The sequence below is a fragment of the Phocoena sinus genome, chromosome 14, assembly GCF_008692025.1.
Source record: "Phocoena sinus isolate mPhoSin1 chromosome 14, mPhoSin1.pri, whole genome shotgun sequence".
Classification (NCBI taxonomy): Eukaryota; Metazoa; Chordata; class Mammalia; order Artiodactyla; family Phocoenidae; genus Phocoena; species Phocoena sinus.
Window position 1 is genome coordinate 57,278,296 of NC_045776.1, and position 22,831 is coordinate 57,301,126.

The window sequence follows — 22,831 nt, forward strand, 5'->3', positions numbered from 1 at the left end:
ACGAACACAGAGGAACAGAAAAGCTAACACACAGGACGCGAGTGCTTTGACAAGCTTCCATGGAACGAAGGAGTAGAAGGACCCGTGTTTCTGAGGGTGTGACCAAGAGAGTATTTCAGGGTCCAAAATGAGGTGACTCAGCCATTTCCCCAGGTGCTGCCACAAGTGGAGAGAACAACAATGCACAGGACCAACACCGGAAACCTGTGTACAGCAGAGAAGAGAGGTGTGTAAACAACTTATTCTAACATGGTGGTTTTCAAAGTGTGGTCACCCCCTGGAACTTGTGAGAAATGCAAATTTTGGAGGCCATACCCCAGACTTAATGATTCACAAACTCTCCACTTTAACAATTTTTCTAAGTGATTCTGATGCATGCTAAAGTTTGAGAACCACTGTTCTTAATTAACGTGAAGAAACCTACAAAGTAGAGAGAAAACTAATTATGGTTGATATCATCAAAGAAGGCTTCCCAGATGACATGACACGTGCCTTAAAGGATAAAGTTCTCAAAGTGTGGTACTCAGAACTACAGCATCAGTATCACCTGGGGAACTGTTAGAAATACAAAGTTGGGGCATCAGTCAAAATCTTGGGCATCTACTGAATCAGAAACTCTTGGCGGGATGCCTATGAGCTGTTTTCACAAGCTCTCCCTCTGAAGCAGCTCATGTTGGAGAGCTCCAGCTCCGGAATGAGGGTCAACTCCAGCTGCAAATGGCCCTAGAGACAGGGGCAGGACTGAGAACTCTTTGACCACAGTCCTGTTCTTGAATTTCCAAGAGTCCCCATCCTCCCTCAGCATGAATTTTATAGTACGGCCCTTTTCCTGAGGAAGCTGGAGTGATCTCTCTTCCTTGCAAAAGAAATCTAATTAAAACACCACGGGGGCTTCCCTGGTGGCGCAGTGGTTAAGAATCCGCCTGCCAATGTAGGGGACACGGGTTCGAGCCCTGGTCTGGGAAGATCCCACATGCCGCGGAGCAACTAGGCCCATGAGCCAGAACTACTGAGCCTGCATGTCTGGAGCCTGTGCTCCGCAACAAGAGAGGCCACGACAGTGAGAGGCCCGCGCACCGCGATGAAGAGCGGCCCCCACTCGCCGCAACTAGAGAAAGCCCACGCACAGTGACAAAGACCCAACACAGCCAAAAATAAAAAAAAAAAAAAAACACCACGGGAAGAATTTTAGTCCTAAGCCCATATACATGCTGTGAAACCAGCAGAAGTTTTTAAGGAAAGAAATGCCATAATAAGTTTTGGACTTGTTTCTCCTCTGCCCTGCCCATTGCTGGTTTTTTGGTAGTTTTGATTTTTTTTTAAAGACATTGCTGGTTGCAGTTGTAGAGATTATGGAGTAGAAATAAGGAGAGAGAACTGATACCAGAGGTAGCAGAACGGTGGCTGTTTCAACAAGCCAGCCCGAGATGAGGAGGTCTTGATGTGATACAGCTGGTGAGGACGGAGAGGAGCAGAGAGGAGTCAGGGAGAGATGTGAGTAGGACCTGACATGCTGGACAGCAGTGAGGTGGGAGGGAGACCGAGTTTACGACTGTGCCGAGACAGGCGTAGAGGGCAAGATGAGTACATTTTCAGAGATGCTAAACCTCTGAAATCAAAAGGGTCTGAAGGATATGCAGGATGAACTATCTAGGGGGCATTAAAAACGGCTTTTTCAGGAGAAAGATCAGGACTGGGAACTTGGATTTCATGGCCATCAGTGTAGAGGGGGGCTGAGGTTCTCCGGGAGTGTATGAAGAGCACAAAGTAGGCAGTGGGACCAAGAGCAGAATTCCAGGGAACTGAAGTACGTCAGATGTGGGCAGAAGAAAAGCAATCAGTAAAGGATAGTGAGAAGGAGCAACCAGAGAACAGGACGAATGAGGGAAGAAATACCTTCAAGAAGTAGGGCGTAGTAGCTATCAAATTTAATAAAAATATAAAACAACTTGAGGACTCAACAAAGGTCACTAATTTTAGTAATTGGAAGGGCTTACATGGCCTTTACCTGAGACTTTAACACAGAGAATGACTAAAGAGGTAGGAAAAAGCAGGGGCCTGAAGCTGGGGAAAGAGATGGGATCAAAGACAGGTGGTGGGATTAGCCTCAGGATGGTTTCTATAAGAAAACAAGGAAAGGGTGCTGGTCCAACGAAGCCCAGAGGTGAACAGGAGAAAGGCTGGAAGCATAGTCTGTGAGGAGGACAAAGTTTACAGGTATGCAGGTGGAAATGCAAACTGGAAACAGTAATCTTCAGAAGTAACAACTCAAAGAGCTGCCAGACTATGGGGACGGAGGAGTCATGTATGACCAAAACAGAGAAAACCAATGCAAATATGGTCAATAATATTGTAATAGCTTTGTACAGAGACAAATGGTTCCTAGCCTCATCGTGGTAATCATTTCATAAGGTATGCAAATGCCAAATCACTATGTAGTTCACCTGAAACTAACAGAATATTGTACATCAACTATATTTCAACAAAACAAAACAAGAAAACAGTGCAAGCCAGGTGTGTTCATTGATTCAACAAACAGGGTTTTCTGTGACACAGGCCCTGTGTTAGTTGCTAATGATTCAAAGAAGAAGATATAGGTTTTTTTCCCCTTAAGAAGCTTACAGCTTAGTGGGGAACCAGGCAACTATTATACAAAAAGGAATATCCAACTTCAGAGAGATGAACTAAGGGCTATAAGAACACGGTGGACAAAACAATCGACACTGTCTTCAGGGCATTACGTTTTCATTTTTCATTCAACAAATATTAACCATAATGCTTATGTGCTACAAGCTTATAGTACAGCACAAAACAACCTACCATTACCCACCATAAATTCTAGTGTGTGAAGACAGATTATAAATAAGTAAAATACATAGTATGTCAGATGGCAATAAGTGTTAAGGAGAAAATCTAACAGAGAAAGCAGCTAGGCAGTATTAGCAGGAGGAGCTCTGCAGACTTCCCACCAGAAAGAATGGAAGCAACAAGGCAATGGAATGGCATCTTTAATGCAATGAAACGATGAAACTGTCAAGTGAGAATTATACATCCAATGAAAACATCCTCCAGAAAGGGTGAAATAACGAAATTTTCAGTTTCATTGAAACTCATTTTGATATGTCCACATTTCACTTACAGAATACAGTTTCCATTCCTGACTGAGTTCTTCTTCACTCCTACAGAATTCATTTTGTCTCCTACAGATATTCTTGTAAAACTTTTTTTTTTTTAACATTTAAGTCTTCAATCTACTAGGAATTAATTTTTTAGACAGATGATCAGTTTGGCAAACATAACCTACTAAATAATCTATGGTCTGTCCTCCTAAAATGATTTACCCATGTACATTGTGTATATTAGCCTATGTGTAATATATTACATTCTCACAACTCTTTCTGGCTTCTCTATTCTGTTCCACAGATTCTTGGTCTATTACTATACTACCAGAATGTCTTGGATTTCAGTATAAAATACCTGTATCCAATTTAAATTAAAACCAGTTGGGATTCTATTTTGGAATTGGATTAACTATTAATTTGATGGAAATTGACATTTTTGTGGCATGTATTTCCATTTGTTCACATATTAATTTATATGTATCAATAGAATTTTCTAGTTTTCTTAACAAGGCCCTTCACATTTCCTGTTCAACTTATTCTAAATATTTTATACATTATTGCTTTTATGCATGCAATATTTTTCCCTTTTCAATTTCTAGGTGCTGATGACATACAGAAAAAGCTAATGACTTTTTATACTTATCCTGTATCCAACCACCTCAACTTTCTTATATTAATTCTATTGAATAGTAGCTTATAATTAGATTCTCCTGGGTTTTCTAGGTATAAAATCACATCAGCTGCAAAAAAATATAGCTTTATCTCTTTCCAAGGTTTATACCACTCATTAAATTTTGTTTTTTATTTCATTCACTAAAATCGCCAAGAGAGTAGTGAATAGCAATGGTGATAGTAGGCACCTCTATTTCCTGATTTTAATGTAAATGGTTTTGATGTTTAGCTGTTCAGTATATTTGCTATTACATTTTGGTAAATAATTTTAATTATATTCAATGCTATTTTACATACAAATTTTTGCTAGGAATGGCACTTAAATTCTACCAAAAGTCTTTTTCAGTGTTAAAGATCATTATATGGCTTTTCCCTTTTAATCTGTTGATGTGTGAATTATGTTGGCAGATTTTACAATACTGAACTCTGTTTCACTGGTGAAGTTTACACTACTGAATACTATACCCTCCTTGGTAACAGGATATCATTTTTCTAATATATTGCTAGATTATACTTGGCAATATTTATTTAGAATTTCATATTTGTATGTGATATGCATTTGCAGTCTAGAGTTTTGGTTTTTGGTGTTTTTTTGCGGTACGCTGGCCTCTCACTGTTGTGGCCTCTCCCATTGCGGAGCACAGGCTCCGGACGCGCAGGCTCAGCGGCCATGGCTCACGGGCCCAGCCGCTCCGCGGCATGTGGGATCTTCCCAGACCGGGGCATGAACCCGTGTCCCCTGCATCAGCAGGTGGACTCTCAACCACTGTGCCACCAGGGAAGCCCTAGAGTTTTGGTTTTTATATTACATTCCTCAAAGCTCATATGCTGGCTTCATAAAAAATTTTTCACCTTTTTATGTGGCTTGGAAGAGTCTGAATATCATTGGAATGATCTGTTCTTTTAAAGTTGAAGAATAGTTCAGCTGTGATCCTGGCTGGACCTCATCTTCCAGTCTCTTTTACTGTATGACCTATTCAAATGTTCAACTTTTCCTGAGTGCATTTTGATAATCACTAGCTAGGAAATCATCCAGAGTTTCAAACGCGTTGCTATAGAAATGCCTGTATTATTCTCTCTTGTTTTAATTAAAAAACAACAACAACTTCTCCCACATCTTTAGTTAGTTTTCCTCACTTGCATAGTAATTAAGGTTAAGATGCATATATTTAGGAGAATGGGTAAATGGTGACAGCATTAAAAGAATAGAGAGAAAAGAAGACTGGGGAGAGTGTGATAACCAGGTGGAATCCACTTCCAGCTTGGAGCTGAGATTTGAACCTGCAGTGAGGCAGAAACAACCGGGGTACCATCCAGATAACAGAAGTCATCAAGAGAAAAAGTGCAAAACGGGAAGAGAATCATAGCTGAAACACAGGGGAATCTCAACACTCAAATGGAAGGCAGGGCTTCCCTGGTGGCGCAGTGGTTGAGAGTCCGCCTGCCGATGCAGGGGACACGGGTTCGTGCCCCGGTCTGGGAGGATCCCGCGTGCCGCGGAGCGGCTGGGCCCGTGAGCCATGGCCGCTGAGCCTGCGCGTCCGGAGCCTGTCCTCCGCAACGGGAGGGGCCACAACGGTGAGAGGCCCGCGTAACGCATAAAAAAAAAAAAAAAAAATGGAAGGCAGAGAGTAAAAACCTGAGAGAAGATAAAGCACTGAGACATAAAATCCAGGACAGACTGATGTATCAGGATACAAAGAGAGAGCAAGTGATGAAGGAGGAGGAGAGAAGAAAGGAGGGGAGGACGAGGAAGGGAAAGAAGAGGAGGTGGAGGAGAGGAAGAGACACTCATCACCTCAACTGAGAGATCAGACCAGACAGGTGACTGTGGACACAGGGACGAGAACAAGGAGACAAGGCCAAAGAGGTGAAGGGTCACTTGAACAGGGGGTTGAATGCACATCAGGATTCCTGAGTGGGCCCAGGTCTGTCACTAGAGGAGAAAGAAGAACTAAGAAAGCTCCAAGTTCTTACGGGAATATTCAGGTGATGGTGAAGTTTACAGTAAAGAGACATTTGTGTGCAGATTTTCCCATGTTAACTGGTTTCCCCCTTGATATGTAGTGGAGGTGGGGAAGGCAGGTCTACGAGAATAACCTGTATTACCGAGACACCGTGAAGAAGACCCAAATGACTACAGGTTGATATTAAAATACTCCCCTATGAATACCATGCTATCAGTCGTCAAATTAACATCCGTCCGTATGAGTTGGCAATATCCTCTTCATAAAATGATTAACTACATATTTCCCTTGATGTTTGCTTCTCTGTATCCTAGAGACATCTCCTGTAATCTGGTGAATATAATAGAGCTCCAGTTGTTACTACTACTTTCATTAATTTAATTAATTCTGTCGATCAGAATTTAGAGTTTCCTCTACTCAAGACATCCCCTGTTGGACTTCAATTAATGGACATACTTAAAATATTATTCAAGATTGTTTAGGGACTTCCCTGGTGGTACACTGGTTAAGAATCCGCCTGCTAATGCAGGGGATATGGGTTCGAGCCCTGGTCGGGGAAGATCCCATGTGCTGCAGAGCAGCTAAGCCCATGCGCCACAACTACTGAGGCCTACATGCCCTAGAGCCTGAGCGCCGCAACTACTGAGCCCATGTGCACAACTACTGAAGCCCAAGCGCCCAGAGCCCGTGCTCCGCAACTAGAGAAGCCACCGCAATGAGAAGCCCGCGCACCACAACAGAGAGTAGCCCCTGCTCGCCACAACTAGAGAAAGCCCTCGCACAGCAACAAAGACCCAATGCAGTGCTCCCCCCAAAAAGAGATTGTTTGTTCTCTTGATGCTGAAAGTGTTTAAAATAAATTATTCCCCAAATCATATCTTAACCTCACAGCTTGCTAACCTTTCAAAACACTAATCATTCTCAGGGAATGTAAGTTTTAAATCCATGAAGGAACACTGAATTTCAGTTCACTAGCAGACCATTTGGGGCAAAATAGAGTACTTTTATTAGTTGAATGATAAATTAGCACTGTTTAAAGAAAATTTTTAATGTAAAAACATCTAGAACGGTTTTGTGAAATTAAATTCCTGAAAAGCACATCCAAAGCAGCAGCAAAGATTTCATTAGTCCCCATCGGCCTCTTTGCCACTGAGCTCTTTAGGACTCTTTTGTTATGAGAGCCCCTTGGTCCTGACTAGAATATTAATGCTGTGTACATGCAACAGGAAAGTGCCATAACTGTAGACCTCACGACTAAAAAACCCTAAAATAAAGGAGCTCAATAATGGTGCCATTCCCTTAGCAACAGGTACACAATAATTCCCACTTCTTGCAAGGAGGCTCAAAGTGATTCTGCAACTTAGAACTTGTGGAGGCAGAATAACAGCCCCCAAAGATGTCCCTACCCTAATCCCCAGAAACTGTTAACATGCTATGTTATATGGCAAAAGTGATTTTGCTGCTGTGATTAAGCTTCTTGAGATGCGGAGATCATCTTGGCTTATCCACGTGGGTCCAATATAATCACAGGGGTCCCTGAAAGTGCAGAAGTTTTCCCGGCTGTGGTCAGAGGAAGATGTGACTATGGCAGAAAAACCCGAGAGATGCTCCTTTGCTGGCTGTGAAGGCAGAGGAAGGGGCCACGAGCCAAGGAGTGCAGGTGACCCGTAGAAGCTGGAAAAGGCAGGAAGCAGTTCCTCCCCTCGAGCCTCTGGAAGGGACGCAGCCCTACCCACTGACTTTAGCCCAGTGGGACCCATGTCAGGCTTCTAACCCGAGGAACCAGAAGACAACAAACTTCTGCTGTTGGAACTGCTAAGTCATGGTTACAGGAAACTAACACTGAACTGTCATCAGGAATAATTGATATTTAGTAAACTGTTCAAACTCACTACCAAAAAGTTTCTAAATGCTCAACAAATGGATCAAATAATCATATTTCATTAGCCTGAAAAATAAGTAGGAATCCACAAATAATAAAATAGCTTAGGACAAGAGGTATCACATAGCATTTACTGCATTCTCTGATTTGAACTGAGGTTCACTGTATAAAATACAGAAATTATAAAAGAACTTTAAAAACACATCCATAGCTAATATTTTCCTGTCCCATTAAGCTGATGCTTGGGAAACTAATTTATAACAGCACGTGTTGTCTAGAAAAACCTTGCACTATCCTAGCATTTTCTGTACAGAAAGCTTATGATGGTAACTCTCCAAAATAGGTTTAAATATAGTCATAAAGCTTCGGGCTGGGAGGTATCTAATAAATCAGCTAATCATTCTAAATATGAAAGAAGTGATTTCCCAAAGGTTTAGTTCTGGCATAAATGTCTTATTTCATGGCTCCATCACTCTGATAAGCCATAAATGTGCACTAATTTAAATAGCTGGTTTCAATTCCCAAGGATCCTTTCTGTTCTCTAAAAATCATCAATAAAATATAGCTTCCTTGTCAAGCTACATCCTGAATTATTGAATTCAGACTTGCTATTATAAAAAACTAATTATGACAACTATCAGCGAAAAATAATTTCTCCTAAGATACCAAGCCCTGTGAAGACAATTATAGATAATTAAAAGTACAAAGAAAACGGCAAACCATAGGCTCATCTCAGTAAAATACTTTTTAACACACAGCAAAATTAAAATAGCAGTGTCATAAACTTCTAAAACCTGGCTTTCTATTAGCTTTATGCTTAATTGCATAAAGCAACATAGGCAACATCTCCATCACAGAGACCGATCCACTCTGGGTAGAAAGTGTGCGTCCAGAGTTCTGTGCAGGGTCCTGGCCCTGGTTCTGGGGGCTCCACCTGAGACGCTCGCTGGCTTCTCCTCTCCCCACGGCGGGGCGGGTATCCTCAGCCTTCTGCTCAACGTACTCCCCAGAGAGGTCTCCCTGCACTCACAGGTTCACCACTACCTACACACCTGACGATCCCTTCCACCCTTCTCACCAAACCCCTGGAATGTTCCGCAGACCCTCAGTCTCCACACGAAAGCCCAGCCTCGTCCCTCAAGTGCAACCCCCGTGTTTCTAAGGTCAGTGAGCAGCAACCACACTGGCTTTGGCGGTGGCTCCTACAGCCCCTGAAGTCGGCCACCCACCAGTCCCAAGGCTCCGCCCTCTGGGATCTGTGGAGTCTGCTCGGCCTGTGAGAGCCCAGCAGGCCTGTCTCGTGGGCACCCGGCTCCCTCCACCCCCTCCTCTGCCCACACACACTCCAGCCCTCTCCAGGGACAGCCCAAGTCCCGACGTCCACATGGCGTAGCACAGCACCCACGGTCCTTCCCCACCGGCCTCCCCAGCTCTTGGCCTCATCAACCACTTTCTCTGGTCACTTCTGTAAACACGTATGGAGGACCCACTATGTGCTGGGCTCTATGGACACAACCGCGGACAAAAACAGGCATGAGGCCTCACTCTCAAGCATTAAAACCTAATGGAGAAATAATCCAAAATACAATTATGAACAAAGTGCTTTTATAGAACATAGGGCCTTGGGAGCACAGAACAGACCGCCCGGCCTAGTCCAGGGGTCAGGAGGGGAAGCCTTCCTGACACGCGGCTCAAAAGCCCAAACCCTAGGGTCAGCGGGCATTAGCAACACATGGACACAATGATCAGGCCAAAGGTGACCCTAGAGGGACAGGCAGGGAGCACAGCGGGCATGGGGCACTGGGGCAGCACCCCAGGAAACAAGGCCAGCGCTGCCAGAGCATGAGGGGTGAGTGGGCGCACGGCTGAGACCAGGCCGAGGAGGGGAAAGGGCAGTCTATGTGTGTGAGGCCTCGGCAGGGTCTGCCCGGATCCTATCCACCAGGCAACAGGAGGCATCTGAAAGGTTTCAAGCAAAGCAGGGTGGACATGTGGACAGGATGAGGTGGGTCAGGTCATCTCGAGCGCAGGTCTGAGGACATTGGTGGGGACGTCCAGGCGACGGATGACTGCATGGATGCAGGTGGATTTCCCCTGGGCATCACAACTTGGGGCTTTACGTTGAAATGCAAGGGAGGGAGGGGCCAAAATCTTCTGTGTTTATTGATGGTGCTTTTCCAAATATTTATTTTCTACACATTGCTACGTCTCAAAGAGGCTTTGCAGGAAAGGCTTGGGAGAACCACGTTGTGCTGTTTCCAGCTATGTAACGGAAGAAAAGCCAGACGAGTTTTTAAAGGTTTAAACTTCATACCCGTCTATTCCTTTAAAAAAATAAGTTCTTCCTTAAGTAGGATAAAGACAGTATTTTTTTAAGAGTGCTTCACCTAATGCTAATCCTCTAGAGTAAATAATTTTAAAACAGTCCCTCAGGAATCTCCTAAGCAAACTATGGGCCTATATAAAAAGAACCTGAAATTACTAAGACTAATACATAAATTCCCGATTTAAGCTGTTCAAGAAGAATACATTTGTTGAGTATTTACCAAGAGCCAAACACACTCCATAAACATTTTCTCACTGAATCCTGACAATTTTATGGGGTAAGAGCTATTACTATTCCCATTTCACAGGGAAGAAAATTGAGGCTTAGAGAAGTTAAATAACTTGTTGGAAGTCACACGGTTAAGTGGCAAAACCAAAATTCAAAAGAGGTTCTGTCTGAGTCTAACCGCACATTCTGCATCTCCTTTCATATAATCAAAAGAAGTCATTTTTCAGAAAGAACAACTAAAAGTTTGGACTTCTAAATATAACATTTATGCTGGGCTCAAGGCAAAATCGTGGCTGAGTATTCAGGCCCAGGCCATCTGCCCATAGCTGCCTGCCTGTCTGCATCGGGCTTGAACATCAGGGAAGCCTCTGTGTGCTGCGCTGCGGTGTCTGCGCTAGGAATGAGGAGCTTTCTTAGAGGAAATCTTTTTTGTTTTTAAATAGGGTTCAATTATGCATATGGAAATCAGTAGAAAATTGACTCTAGTCATGAACATTCCAGGTGAATTTCTAAGAAATTCATCTATGCTATGAAGTGAGCTACCATACAAATACAGCTTTGCACTTGAGCGCTACAACAATCAATAAGTTTAGCAAAACAACAAGAGTACATCACCGATTCCTACCTCTCCCTGGTTTTTGAGAGAAATCCACCAGTGTTCTCCGGAGGCCCCAGCATCGGACCCACGGTTGGTCCCAGGCATCCAGACTCAAAACACAACAGTCACATGAACTCTCCCCTGGGCTTCACGACTCTGGACTGATACCCAAATGCAGTGGAGGAGGGTCGGCAGCAGGGTCTGGGGGGATGAGGCTTCACGGCGGAATTTAGGTCCGAAGTGGGCGGCGACTGAGGAAATGCCACATGCACAGAGGGCAGGGTGGGACCTCTCAGGCACCCCCGACGCCAGGAGCCCTGGCCACCACCCACCCATGCGCTGTGGCCGTGAAGGGGGGATGGCCACCAGAAACCGGAGCAGGGCCCACACTCAACTGCCTCACCCATCTTTTCCCTGTTTCCACCTCAGGGCTGCTCCTGGCCTCCTGGCCTCCTCTTCTAGGCGGGCCTCGTGCCTCCCTCCTCCTTCCTCCTCCTCCTGGCCATCTCCTTCCCCCGTCTGTCCCTCCCTCCCCTTCTGAACAACTCCGTCCTAAAGCCATTACATGGGCCCATTACGTGGGCACAGGCGAGGCATCCATGGGGGAGCACTGGGTGGGAGAGGGGGAGCTCAGCACACAGACCTCCACCACGGAGGAGGGGGGGAGTCACCACCGAGGGGGTGGGTGGGCGAATCCCGAGCAAAGTGTTGAGGGCACCACCCAGGATGATGACCCCGAGTGGGAAGTCGGACCCTGAGTGGGACAAGGAGGGCACCCCTGGAAGGGCCGCCTGGTGCAGAGCATCGGGCCTGAAGCCCGATGAGCATAAGGACGGTGTCCCACACCCTCACCCCCGCAGAGGCTGCTGGCCCGGCATCTAGGGATGCAGCCCGGAGGGCGGGGCCTGAGTCCGGGAGGGGTCGGCGGCAGCAACAAGAGGACCAGAATACAGAAGAGGGTGAGCGAACAGGCAAACACACAGGGTAACAGCAGCCGCATTGCTCGCTGTCAAAAACCGAGACTCAAATACTTAAATGCAGGGCTTCCCTGGTGGCGCAGTGGTTGAGAGTCTGCCTGACGATGCAGCGGACGGCGGGTTCGTGCCCTGGTCCGGGAGGATCCCGCATGCCGCAGAGTGGCTGGGCCCGTGAGCCATGGCCGCTGAGCCTGCGCGTCCGGAGCCTGTGCTCCGCAACGGGAGAGGCCACAACAGTGAGAGGCCCACGTACCACAAAAAAAAAAAAAAAAAAAAAAATATATATATATATATATATATATTAAGTACCGTCTAAATTAAAAGACCATATACAAAAATAAACTCAAAATGGTTTAAAGACCTTAATACAAGACATGACATCATAAAACTCCTGAAGAGAACATAAGCAAAACATTCTCGGACGTAAATCATAGCAATATTTTCTTAGATCGGTCTCCCAAAGCAAAAGAAATAAAAGCCAAATAAATAAATAAACAAACAAACAAGCAACTAGGACCTAATCAAACTTAAAAGCTTTGGCAAAGCAAAGGAAATCACCAACAAAACACAAAAAACCTCTACAGAATGGGAGAAAATACTTGCAAATGATGTGGCTGACAAGGGGTTAATATCTAAAATACACAAACAGCTCATACAACTCAATATCAAAAAAACCAAACAACCCAATCAAAAAATGGGCAGAAGACCTAAGTAGACATTTCTCCAAAGAAGACATACAGATGGCCAACAAGCACATGAAAAGATGCTCAACATCACTAATTACTAGAGAAATGCAAATCAAACCTACAATGAGTTATCACCTCACACCAGTCAGAATGGCCATCATCAAAAAGTCTATAAATAAATGCTGGAGAGGGTGTGGAGAAAAGGGAACCCTCTGGCGGGAATGTAAACTGATGCAACCACTACTATGGAAAACAGTATGGAGGTTCCTTATAAAACTAAAAATAGTGTTATCATATGATTCAGCAATACCAATCCTGGGCATATATCCAGAAAAGATGAAAACTATAATTCGAAAAGATACATGCACCCCAATGTTCATAGCAGCTCTATTTACAATAGCCAAGACATGGAAGCAACCTAAGTGTCCACTGACAGATGAATGGATAAAGAAGATGTGGTATGTATATACAATGGAATATTACACAGCCATAAGAAAGAACGAAATAATGCCATTTGCAGTAACGTGGATGAAGTTAGAGAATATCTACTAAGTGAAGTAAGTCTTACAGAGAAAGACAAATATCATATGATATCACTTATATGTGGAATCTAAAAAATAATACAAATGCATCTATATACAAAAGAGGAACAGACTCAGACACAGAAAACAAAATTACGGTTACCAAAGGGGAAAGAGCGGGGAGGGATAAATTAGGAGTATGGGATTAACATATACACACAACTATACATAAAATAGATAAGCAACAAGGATTTACTGTATAGCACAGGGAACTGTGTTCAATATCTTGCACTAACCTATAATGGAAAAGAATCTGAAAAAATATATATGTATATAACTAAATCACTTTGCTGTACACCTGAAACTAACACAATATAACAAACCAACTCTAGTTCAATTAAAAAATAAATAAATAACATAATTCAACATGGCCCATACAAACTGTCTTTATAAGACAGGCTTTGTGAACATGGTCCTTGCCCTATCTTGTACTTTATACAGTTTCATTCATTTTATCATCTACTGACTGACGCCAGGAAGAAAACAAATATGTTCTTTTCCTTTGCGAGAGTATATACATACACACCACCACTCATCCACCCAGAAGGGACAGAACACTAAAGGAGAGGTTTGGCAACTTAATCAGTTAAATTCAAAGATTAGCTCATTTGTAAACCAGTATCAACAGCAAATAAACCACTTGGAAGCATACACTGAGAACTACTTGTTACAGAGTACTTTTGTTGCAGTGCCTGTGGATGCTTCAGTTACTGATGTCTCCCCCCAAAAGTTCATTAGTTAGAAAGAAGTCCCCTGCTCATCCTCCCGTAACAGTTTCATGGCTCAATGAAAATGCAGTTCTTTAGGTTCAAATACCCAAATGCCTGAACATTTAACTGCGTATTTAATGACTGTAAATGCCATCCGAAGATAAGAATCTTCTAAATTAAAGTTGATTTGGTTTTCACTTTTCTGATGTTGAGATGCTTCCTTAGGTAGAGAATTACCATGGTGGAAATGAACAGATCTCTCACAACGTTTAAAAAATGCAGACATTAGTTCCACTGGCATGTAATTATTTTGCAAGAAAGCACCTCTGTGTGTACACCCAGAAAGCAGACCAGTTACTCTAACAGAAGACTGCAGGGATAATGCTCAAGGGGCCCCTCTGAATCTTTCAAAGTCACTTAATTAGCCACATCCCCCAACACAGAAACTACTCCCTGGAAGTAGTTACACACTTTTAGAAGCTGTGTTAATTCTTCCTCAGGCCATTTAGCTAATTAATACTTGAGAGTTTTAGTAAATCATTACTTCAGCATACTAAACAACAGTTCCTATGGGCTGGATTGGACCTGACTATATGTCTTTTTAAAAGATGCTGACTTAGGCGCTTCCCTGGTGGTGCAGTGGTTGAGGGTCCGCCTGCCGATGCAGGGGACATGGGTTCGTGTCCCTGTCCGGGAGGATCCCGCATGCCGCGGAGCGGCTGGGCCCGTGAGCCATGGCTGCTGAGCCTGTGCGTCTGGAGCCTGTGCTCCGCAGCAGGAGAGGCCACAACAGTGAGAGGCCCATGTAACGCAAAAACAAAACAAAACAAAACAAAAAAGATGCTAACTTAAGTGAGAGATACAGCATCACATAAAAAATTTCTTCAAACCAAATGCCCTAGGATATGCCAAGAGAAAATAAAATAAGGAGAAAAACACAAAATAAGGCAAGTAGGGGAGATACTGGGTTTTGAAGGAGCTGGCTACTTGGTTCTGGCCTGAGGAAGAATCCTCCAGGCAGAAGGAACGGTTCTTCAGACAGCACGGTCTAGACTGCAGGTTCTGTTCAGCCAAGCAAACCAACGACTGCGGGCGGTGGCACGTGATGGGCAAGTGCAGATGGTGAGAAGCCTTGAATGCTACTCTACAGAAAGGACCCAGGGCCCTCTACTAACAGGATCTCAGCTCAGTTTCCGTTGGGTTAGAGAGGGTATAAAGAGTGAACAACAGAAAAATGACCAGAAGCAGCTCTAAGTTGGAGGATATGACTTGAGAGAAGTCAAGAAGGATGAGTAGAGAAAGGGTGGTGACCGTGCGGCCAGGCTCCTGGGTAGGTGAGAGGGAGGGGTCCAGGGTGTGTCCAGGATCTGGACTGACTGCAGGTGGATGACGGTGCTGCAGGAGGAGGGGCTGCAGCAGAAGCAGGCTGACCCTCAGGGGACCAAGACGGGTTCATTTTTAACATCTAAGTGAAATCCAAAGAGTAAGAAAAGTAACAGTATGAAAGCGTCCATTGATTTGGGACGTCCCTGGTTCCATTCAACCCACAAAAATGTTAACCGCCATGCCTGAGGCCCTGGTGAGCTAAGCAAGAGAAGCTTCAGGGGAGCGGCAGGGTGTAGGTGCCCGAGGGTGGACACGGGATGAGCGGTGGCCAGGGAGAAAATACTGGAGCCCTCAAGAAACTTGGATGCTACCGGCCAGCTCGGGCCATGAGAGAACAACATGAGAGACTTTAAAGTAAAAGAGATGTGTGTGCAGTGACGCTGCAAAGAGATGTTCTGGACTGGATCTTGGAAGAGGAAAAGGACATTAGTAGAAAAGGTAGTGAAATTTGAATAAAGTCTGCAGTTTAGTGACCACTGACATACCAATATTAATTTCTTAGTTCTGACAAATGTCCTGAGGTCATGTAAGATACTAACCTCAGAAGATAGTGGGCAAAGCATATACAGGACTATCCCTGGACTACATTTGCAACTTTTCTCTAAATCGAGTTAATCCAAAATAAAAAGTTTACTTACAAAAAAAGAAATAAATCTAAGAACAGCTATTCCAACAATACCACCCGCAAATGGAAGTTTTTAGTGTTCAGGAATTTCTGAATTTATTTTTTTAATACTTGGCTGACTCTAACGTGACTACTAATTGTAAAAAAAATACTTGGAAAATGTAGAAAATATACTTTTTATCTCACAGCTTGAGAAATAACAATTTTTAACATCTTTTATCTCATGTATAGATATGAGATTTTTTTTAAACCATCACTGAGACTAATCCCTCCTGGTGGGGGGGCGGGGTCCCCTTAATATTTTATCATAAGTTTTCCCTTCCATATAATTTAAAGTTCTTCAAAAGCATTTACATGACTACACAACTGTCTACACAAAATTGTACCACAATGCTTTACCTATTCCACGTTTGTTGGACATTTAGATTATTTCCAACTTTTCTCCATTTATCAATAGTACCATGAGTAGCATATGCATAAATTAAATGCTCATGCTTATTTCATTAAGTAATTCCAAAAAGTGGAGTCCCTGAGAGGAAGGAAATGTTGACTTAACATTTTTAATAAATACTATTAATGTGTCCCCCGAAACAATAGAGCCAACTTATACTCCCAGAAGCAATGTACAGAGAGCTATTTACAGAGAGCTAGTTCCCTGACCCACCAGCAATGGGGCATTAGCACTTCGTTGACTGTTACTTTGGTAGGTTAAAAAATGTTCATCGTTGCTTTTAAATTTGTCTTTCTTTGTTTTCTAGTGAGACTGAATATATTTAAACATATTTGCTTTTTAGCTACTTTCATTTCCTCTTCCATGAATTACTTAGTTCCTAATGCCGTTTGCCTGTTTTTGCACTGATATTTTAGTGTATCTGATTATTTTTTCTACTTCCTTTATCTATTTTGGACCTTCTGCAAGTTGTAGTTGTGGTAAATACTTGCCAGTTTTTTTCTGCTTTGATTTTATTTATTATGAGGTTCTTTGGCGTGCACAGTTTAATTTGGATGTATATATATCTCATATTCCTTTATAATTTCTTCTACTGCTTTTACGATTATAAAGACCTCACAGTCCTAACATTAAACCAAAGAAATATTAGCGTTAGTTTAAAAGAGCACTTAAAATTATGAAGGGAAAAAGCCAGATCACTTGTCCAACTGATGAAATCAGTTGTTTTTATTTTGGAGACTTCAAATGTAGAGGTCTGGGATTATATAGTGATTGACAATACTAATTCTATAACCTCCATCCTACATAATTATTAATAAATAATTCTTACCGAGACAAGTCTTCTCTTAAAGGTATCTAAGACAGTTGGTAAATTTTTTGAATAATATAGGAATAATATAGCTGAGAGTTTCCAAAAGAACCAAAAAATTAATCTCATGGCATGACTATGTCAAGAAAAATTTAGTCCAGCCAGTCCCCAAGGACACAGAGGGCCATATGAGACACCCTTAATACTTTAACTATTAGCAGTTACTCATCCCATCCCACTTCTAAGCAAGATTCCAGTTTTCTCTACCTTAGTCTTAATAGCTACAGAGAAGGGGAAATGATAAAATACAAAGACCACAGGTAAAGTAGAAAGACCACAGGCTTTAGAACTTGCTAGATGTGGGCTCAAACCCTGGATCCACCACTAACTAGTTAGTTTCACCCTAAGTAAGTCAAATGGCCCCTCAAAGCTTCATCCTCTGTAACACAGAGGTCAATGTTAGTGACAGAGATTGGGCATTCAATAAATTAGTTGGTAGTGATTTTCAAAGAAATGCTTTGCTCGTTGTAAAATCACTACAGAAATTGTTTATTTTTCAATACAATTTTCTGTTCACATATAAATATGTATGAGTACACCGTTTTTGTTTTTCTTTTGTTATTATTTTTAAGGCCTAAAGTAAGTGACTCAATCTATTTTGTTTAGTAAGCAGCCTACAGAAAAGATTAAACTATTTCCAGGAACTACAGGAGGAAGATCCCCATTATAATACTAAGACAGGAGGCAATTTAGGGAATAGTTTCCTTTATCGCATTAAAAGTAGTAAAAATATAAATCCTCAAAAGCCCCTCGAATAATTCAACTTGTATTCAACGAGCAGTTTGCAGCATCTGTATACACAAACCAAATCTCATCCTTCTTCTAAACATTTAGCGATGTTCCACAGCTGGGGAAAACAGCGATGACACCAGTGTCAGATCTGGAGAAGAATAAGCCACAGGATGACACTTTGGGGAATGGACCACTAGCTACAAAATAAGTCTGGCAAAGGAAGGACAACAGCAAAAAGCTATTTCCTAGTAAAACTGAAAAACTACTTAAGATAAACATGTAACTGGCTACAATGAAAACTATAAATACTAAATTACTAAAAAAATCCTAGTTTTGAGGACTGAATATTTTTAATTTGTTGGCTTACGTCTGCTTTTCTTTTCCTAGAATAAATGCTTCAACTGTAGAATAAGAGAATCTAAAACAATTTACATTAGTGTGGAAAATATAGCTGCAGGGGAGAGACAACAACATAATGAATCACAACCTCTTTCTGAGAAGAAAAACAATTGTTTTTTTAAAAAAAACCCTGCTGTTGGGACCAGGTACAGTCCAAATTTATTTCTAGAATTCCAGTGTTGCATAACTGGAGTGTATTTCAATGAAACTGAACATCAAGTTACATAATTGTCAAATTACTGTGTTCTATTTTGCTTTTTCAGCAAAGAACATGATGGGACTTGGGGTGACAGCAAAAGAAGAAAAGAAATTTAAAGCAGTATATTTAGCTTCTAATAGAAAACAACTTTCATTTTTAAAAATCATTTAGGTAGAAGATCACAAATTTTCAATATTGCGTGCCAAGACTAGCATTATATATGGTCTTTAAAAACCTCAAATCTTGTTTGTCATTTTTTAAGATATTTTCAGTTGTTTCCATTATTGGAGGGAAAGAAAGTTAAATACTTATGGTGCTTTAAAAGTTCATTAGAGGAGAATTATCAAATTTACATGCTTCTTTCCCACCAAGAGTAGCACAAATGTTGGACATTCAACTATATTTTACAGAAAATTTAGTAACAGCTGCCTGCTTGTATAGCAGTAATCACAATACATGTGGAATATATATTCCAGGGAAATAGCATCTGCATTTGCTGATTTAAATTTAAATCATCAGAGAATTAGTTGAATATTAGAAAGCTGTTATCTAAAACCTACACATGTATTAAAAACCATAATGAGGGACATTTATCTTGGAGCAAATGTACAACCTCCTGTAAAACATGACTCCAGTAGAAGAGTACGAATGCCATCATTAGACGATTAAACCAATCGGGGAAAAGCTTAAACAAAGAATTATAAACAAACTAAGCAGCATCATTCGTTTTCTTGTTCACAGGGAAAGTTTACAAATCAGTTCTTTTTTCAAAGGCAAATAAATGAGTTAAGAGCTTCAGACTTTCTTGATATACATATTTGAAAGTCTTAGATGACACTGATGAAGTCTACAGGGGAGCATGTGACACTGTCAACTAGCGATACTATTATTATAGATTTAAATTAATAAACCTAAACCAACTGCAGCTATCTAATAAAAATGTCACTTAAAAGTAATTCATTATGAAGCAAAACTGTAAAGGGTGGTGACAATTACCGTGACTCAGAGGGGTCACACCATCCCTGGGCTTCTTTTCTTCTTCAGCTTGCTCCTAGAATACAGAAAATGTGGTTTAGACCCTGTTTCTGGGTAATTGTTTGAAACACTGAACATTGACTTCTCTGTTTGCTGGGAGCCAAGCCATGAGGAGCGCTGTGAATGGAGGGGACCTACATCAGCAGCCAGTGCCCGGTGTCAGGGGGAGGGGGGAGGGGGGGGTGTGCCACACCACCACCCATTTGGACGTGGGAGGAACCCTTTGTTGCTGTCTTAATTCTCTGTTGGCTCAAATATGACAGAAAGGAAGGTTCAAAGGCAGGCCGAGGGAAGAAGGGCGTCCCCTGCCCCCGCCAAGCCCTCCATCCTCCCCCGGCTTGCAGCCTGCTGGCACCTGCTACAGCTTATGAGGCTCAGTTAAGGTCCAAGTTTAGCCCAACCAACCCTCACAGAATGGACAAATGCCTTCAGAGATCCCTGCGAAGAAACCACAAACACAAGCGACCCTGAGAAGGCAGAGCTTCTGTCCACGGAGCCAGCAGTGCATCAGGCCAGGCTCACAGCAACTCCTGGAGGAAAGTCGACCATTTAGCCAAGACTAAGAGAATCACTTCTTTTTTCAAAGATACTCCAAGAGCATTTGTCCAGATATGTGTCTTACTTACATAGTTTTGTGGCCATAAAAAAATGTATGCCCCCTATAAAAAAACTCATAATAATTTTACACTTAAAAGTTGAGGGACAGGGCTTCCCTGGTGGCGCGGTGGTTGGGAGTCCGCCTGCCGATGCAGGGGACGCGGGTTCGTGCCCCGGTCTGGGAGGATCCCGCGTGCCGCGGAGCGGCTGGGCCCGTGAGCCATGGCCGCTGAGCCTGCGCGTCCGGAGCCTGTCCTCCGCGACGGGAGAGGCCACAGCAGTGAGAGGCCCGCGTAACGCATAAAAAAAAAAAAAAAAAAAAAAAAAAAAAAAAAAAAAAGTTGAGGGACAGAGTTTCCCAATTTTAAGATCTTTCAAATTAAGAGTTTCAACGGGCTTTCAACTCACTTATGGAAGTATAAATATGCACTACTTTTTTTTTTTTTTGCAGTACGCGGGCCTCTCACTGTTGTGGCCTCTCCTGTTGCGGAGCACAGGCTCCGGATGCGCAGGCCCAGCGGTCATGGCTCACGGGCCCAGCCGCTCCGCGGCACGTGGGATCTTCCCGGACCGGGTCACGAACCCGTGTGCCCTGAATCGGCAGGTGGAGTCTCAACCACTGCACCACCAGGGAAGCCCAATACTTTTGAATAGTTTCCAAGACAAACTGATTGTCATCCAAGAAGATGAAAATGAGCAGCTGAATTACACAAAACCTTTGCATAATTGATGGATGATGCTGATACAAAAAGTATCAGGATTTAGTAAGTTTGGTCAACAATCATTTCCTACAGTTTATCCTGTAATTTGGGGGACATATCTTTTATTTTTTCATTCTTTTACATTTTATTCTTTATTTTTTAACATCTTTATTGGAGTATAATTGCTTTACAATGGTGTGCTAGTTGCTGCTGTACAACAAAGTGAATCAGCTATACACACACATATATCCCCATATCTCCTCCCTCTTGCATCTCCCTCCCACCCTCCCTATCCCACCCCTCTAGGTGGTCACAAAGCAACGAGCTGATCTCCCTGTGTTATATATGGCTGCTTCCCACTAGCTAGCTATTTTACATTTGGTAGTGTATATATGTCCATGCCACTCTCTCACTTTGTCCCAGCTTACCCTTCCCCCTCCCCGTGGCTTCAAGTCCATTCTCTACGTCTGCGTCTTTATTCCTGTCCTGCCCCTAGGTTCATCAGAACCTTTTTTTTTTTTTTTTAGATTCCATATACGTGTTAGCATAGAGTATTTGTTTTTCTCTTTCTGACTTACTTCACTCTGTACTACAGACTCTAGGTCCATCCACCTCACTACAAATAACTCAGTTTCGTTTCTTTTTATGGCTGAGTAATATTCCATTGTATATATGTGCCACATCTTCTTTATCCATTCCTCTGTCAATGGACACTTAGGTTGCTTCCGTGTCCTGGCTATTGTACATAGTGCTGCAATGAACATTGTGAGACATGACTCTTTTTGAATCATGGTTTGCTCAGGGTATATGCCCAGTAGTGGGACTGCTGGGTCATATGGTAGTTCTATTTTTAGTTTTTTAAGGAACCTCCATACTGTCTTCCATAGTGGCTGTATCAATTTACATTCCCACCAACAGTGCAAGAGAGTTCCCTTTTCTCCACACCCTCTCCAGCATTTATTGTGTGTAGACATTTTTATCTTTTTAAGCCAGGCCTAGGGTGACTGACTGTCCCAGTTTGCCTGGGACTGATCCGGTCACAGCACTGAAGTCCCATAACTGGAGGACCCTTCAGTCCTAGACAAACCAAGAGGGCTGGTCATCTAAGCTATGACAGCCATTAAAGCTAAATCTAAAAAGTAGACTTCAGATAACAGGAACACAAGGCTTTAAAACAAGGTTTCAAAAAATTAATATTTTAATGAGAGCAAACTAGTTTTTAACTGTTAATCACTACTAATTTCATTTTTATATTGTACTTTTCGTTTCTTTTTTAGTCTACGGCTTTAAGGTAAAAAATACAATTTGTATAGTAGTAAATCATATAATTTTCCAATAAACAAATAATACATATATATCCAGATACGTGACTGAAGTTTCTTTATTGATGAGGTGAACAAACCAACAAGTCTGAAGATGACTGCGTCAGGCTGCCATTTGTTTATATAGTCATATAGAATTGATTATGATAGATTCCTTGAGATGCCTTAGTTTATACGTATAATTTATTTTATTTTTTGAGTTCACATTGTTCAAGGTAAAAATAAATAGAGAAACAATTAATGCAGTGAAAACTCCCTTCCCACCCCAACCCATTCTCCCCCATCTGGCCTAAGTATAGTACCTCCACCCAGAAATCTTCGTTACTAGATTCTGAAATATCCTTGCAAAGTTTCCTTTATAAAAAAAGAGAATATATTTTCTTGTTCTTGTGCACAAAGATAGCACTGTTTTCTACCTTTCTTTTCACTTAAAATACCCTGGAGGTCTTTATCAGGTTGTAAGAGCAAACTCCTTCTTTTTGCAGTTACCTGAATGGATACCTCATGATTTATTTAACTGATTCCATGTTTATGGATGTCCAGGTTGTCTCAAATCTTTTTTCCAATCACATAACACTGTGGTGGAAAACCAGTACACAGAGCGTTTTGCATATGTGCCAGGATATGTACAGAATGACTTCCCAGAAGTGGACCGGCCGGGTCAAACCAGACTTGTGTTTTCCTGCCAGGTCTGGCTCCCAGCAAGCCCCACTCAACAGCCCCACAGCCTCGGATCAGGCCCGTCTTCCCAGAGCCTTGCCCACAGG

General features: G+C 42.4%; 1 protein-coding gene across 1 annotated transcript in view; it reads right to left on the reverse strand.

Annotated features, from left to right (window-relative positions):
• L3MBTL4 (L3MBTL histone methyl-lysine binding protein 4) overlaps window positions 1-22,831 on the reverse strand; it is a 362,994-nt gene that overhangs the window by 272,913 nt on the left and 67,250 nt on the right. The window contains exon 4 of the mRNA XM_032654462.1: window positions 19,406-19,460. Coding sequence (XP_032510353.1) covers window positions 19,406-19,460 — 55 coding nt within the window. The remainder of the gene's footprint in view (window positions 1-19,405; window positions 19,461-22,831) is intronic.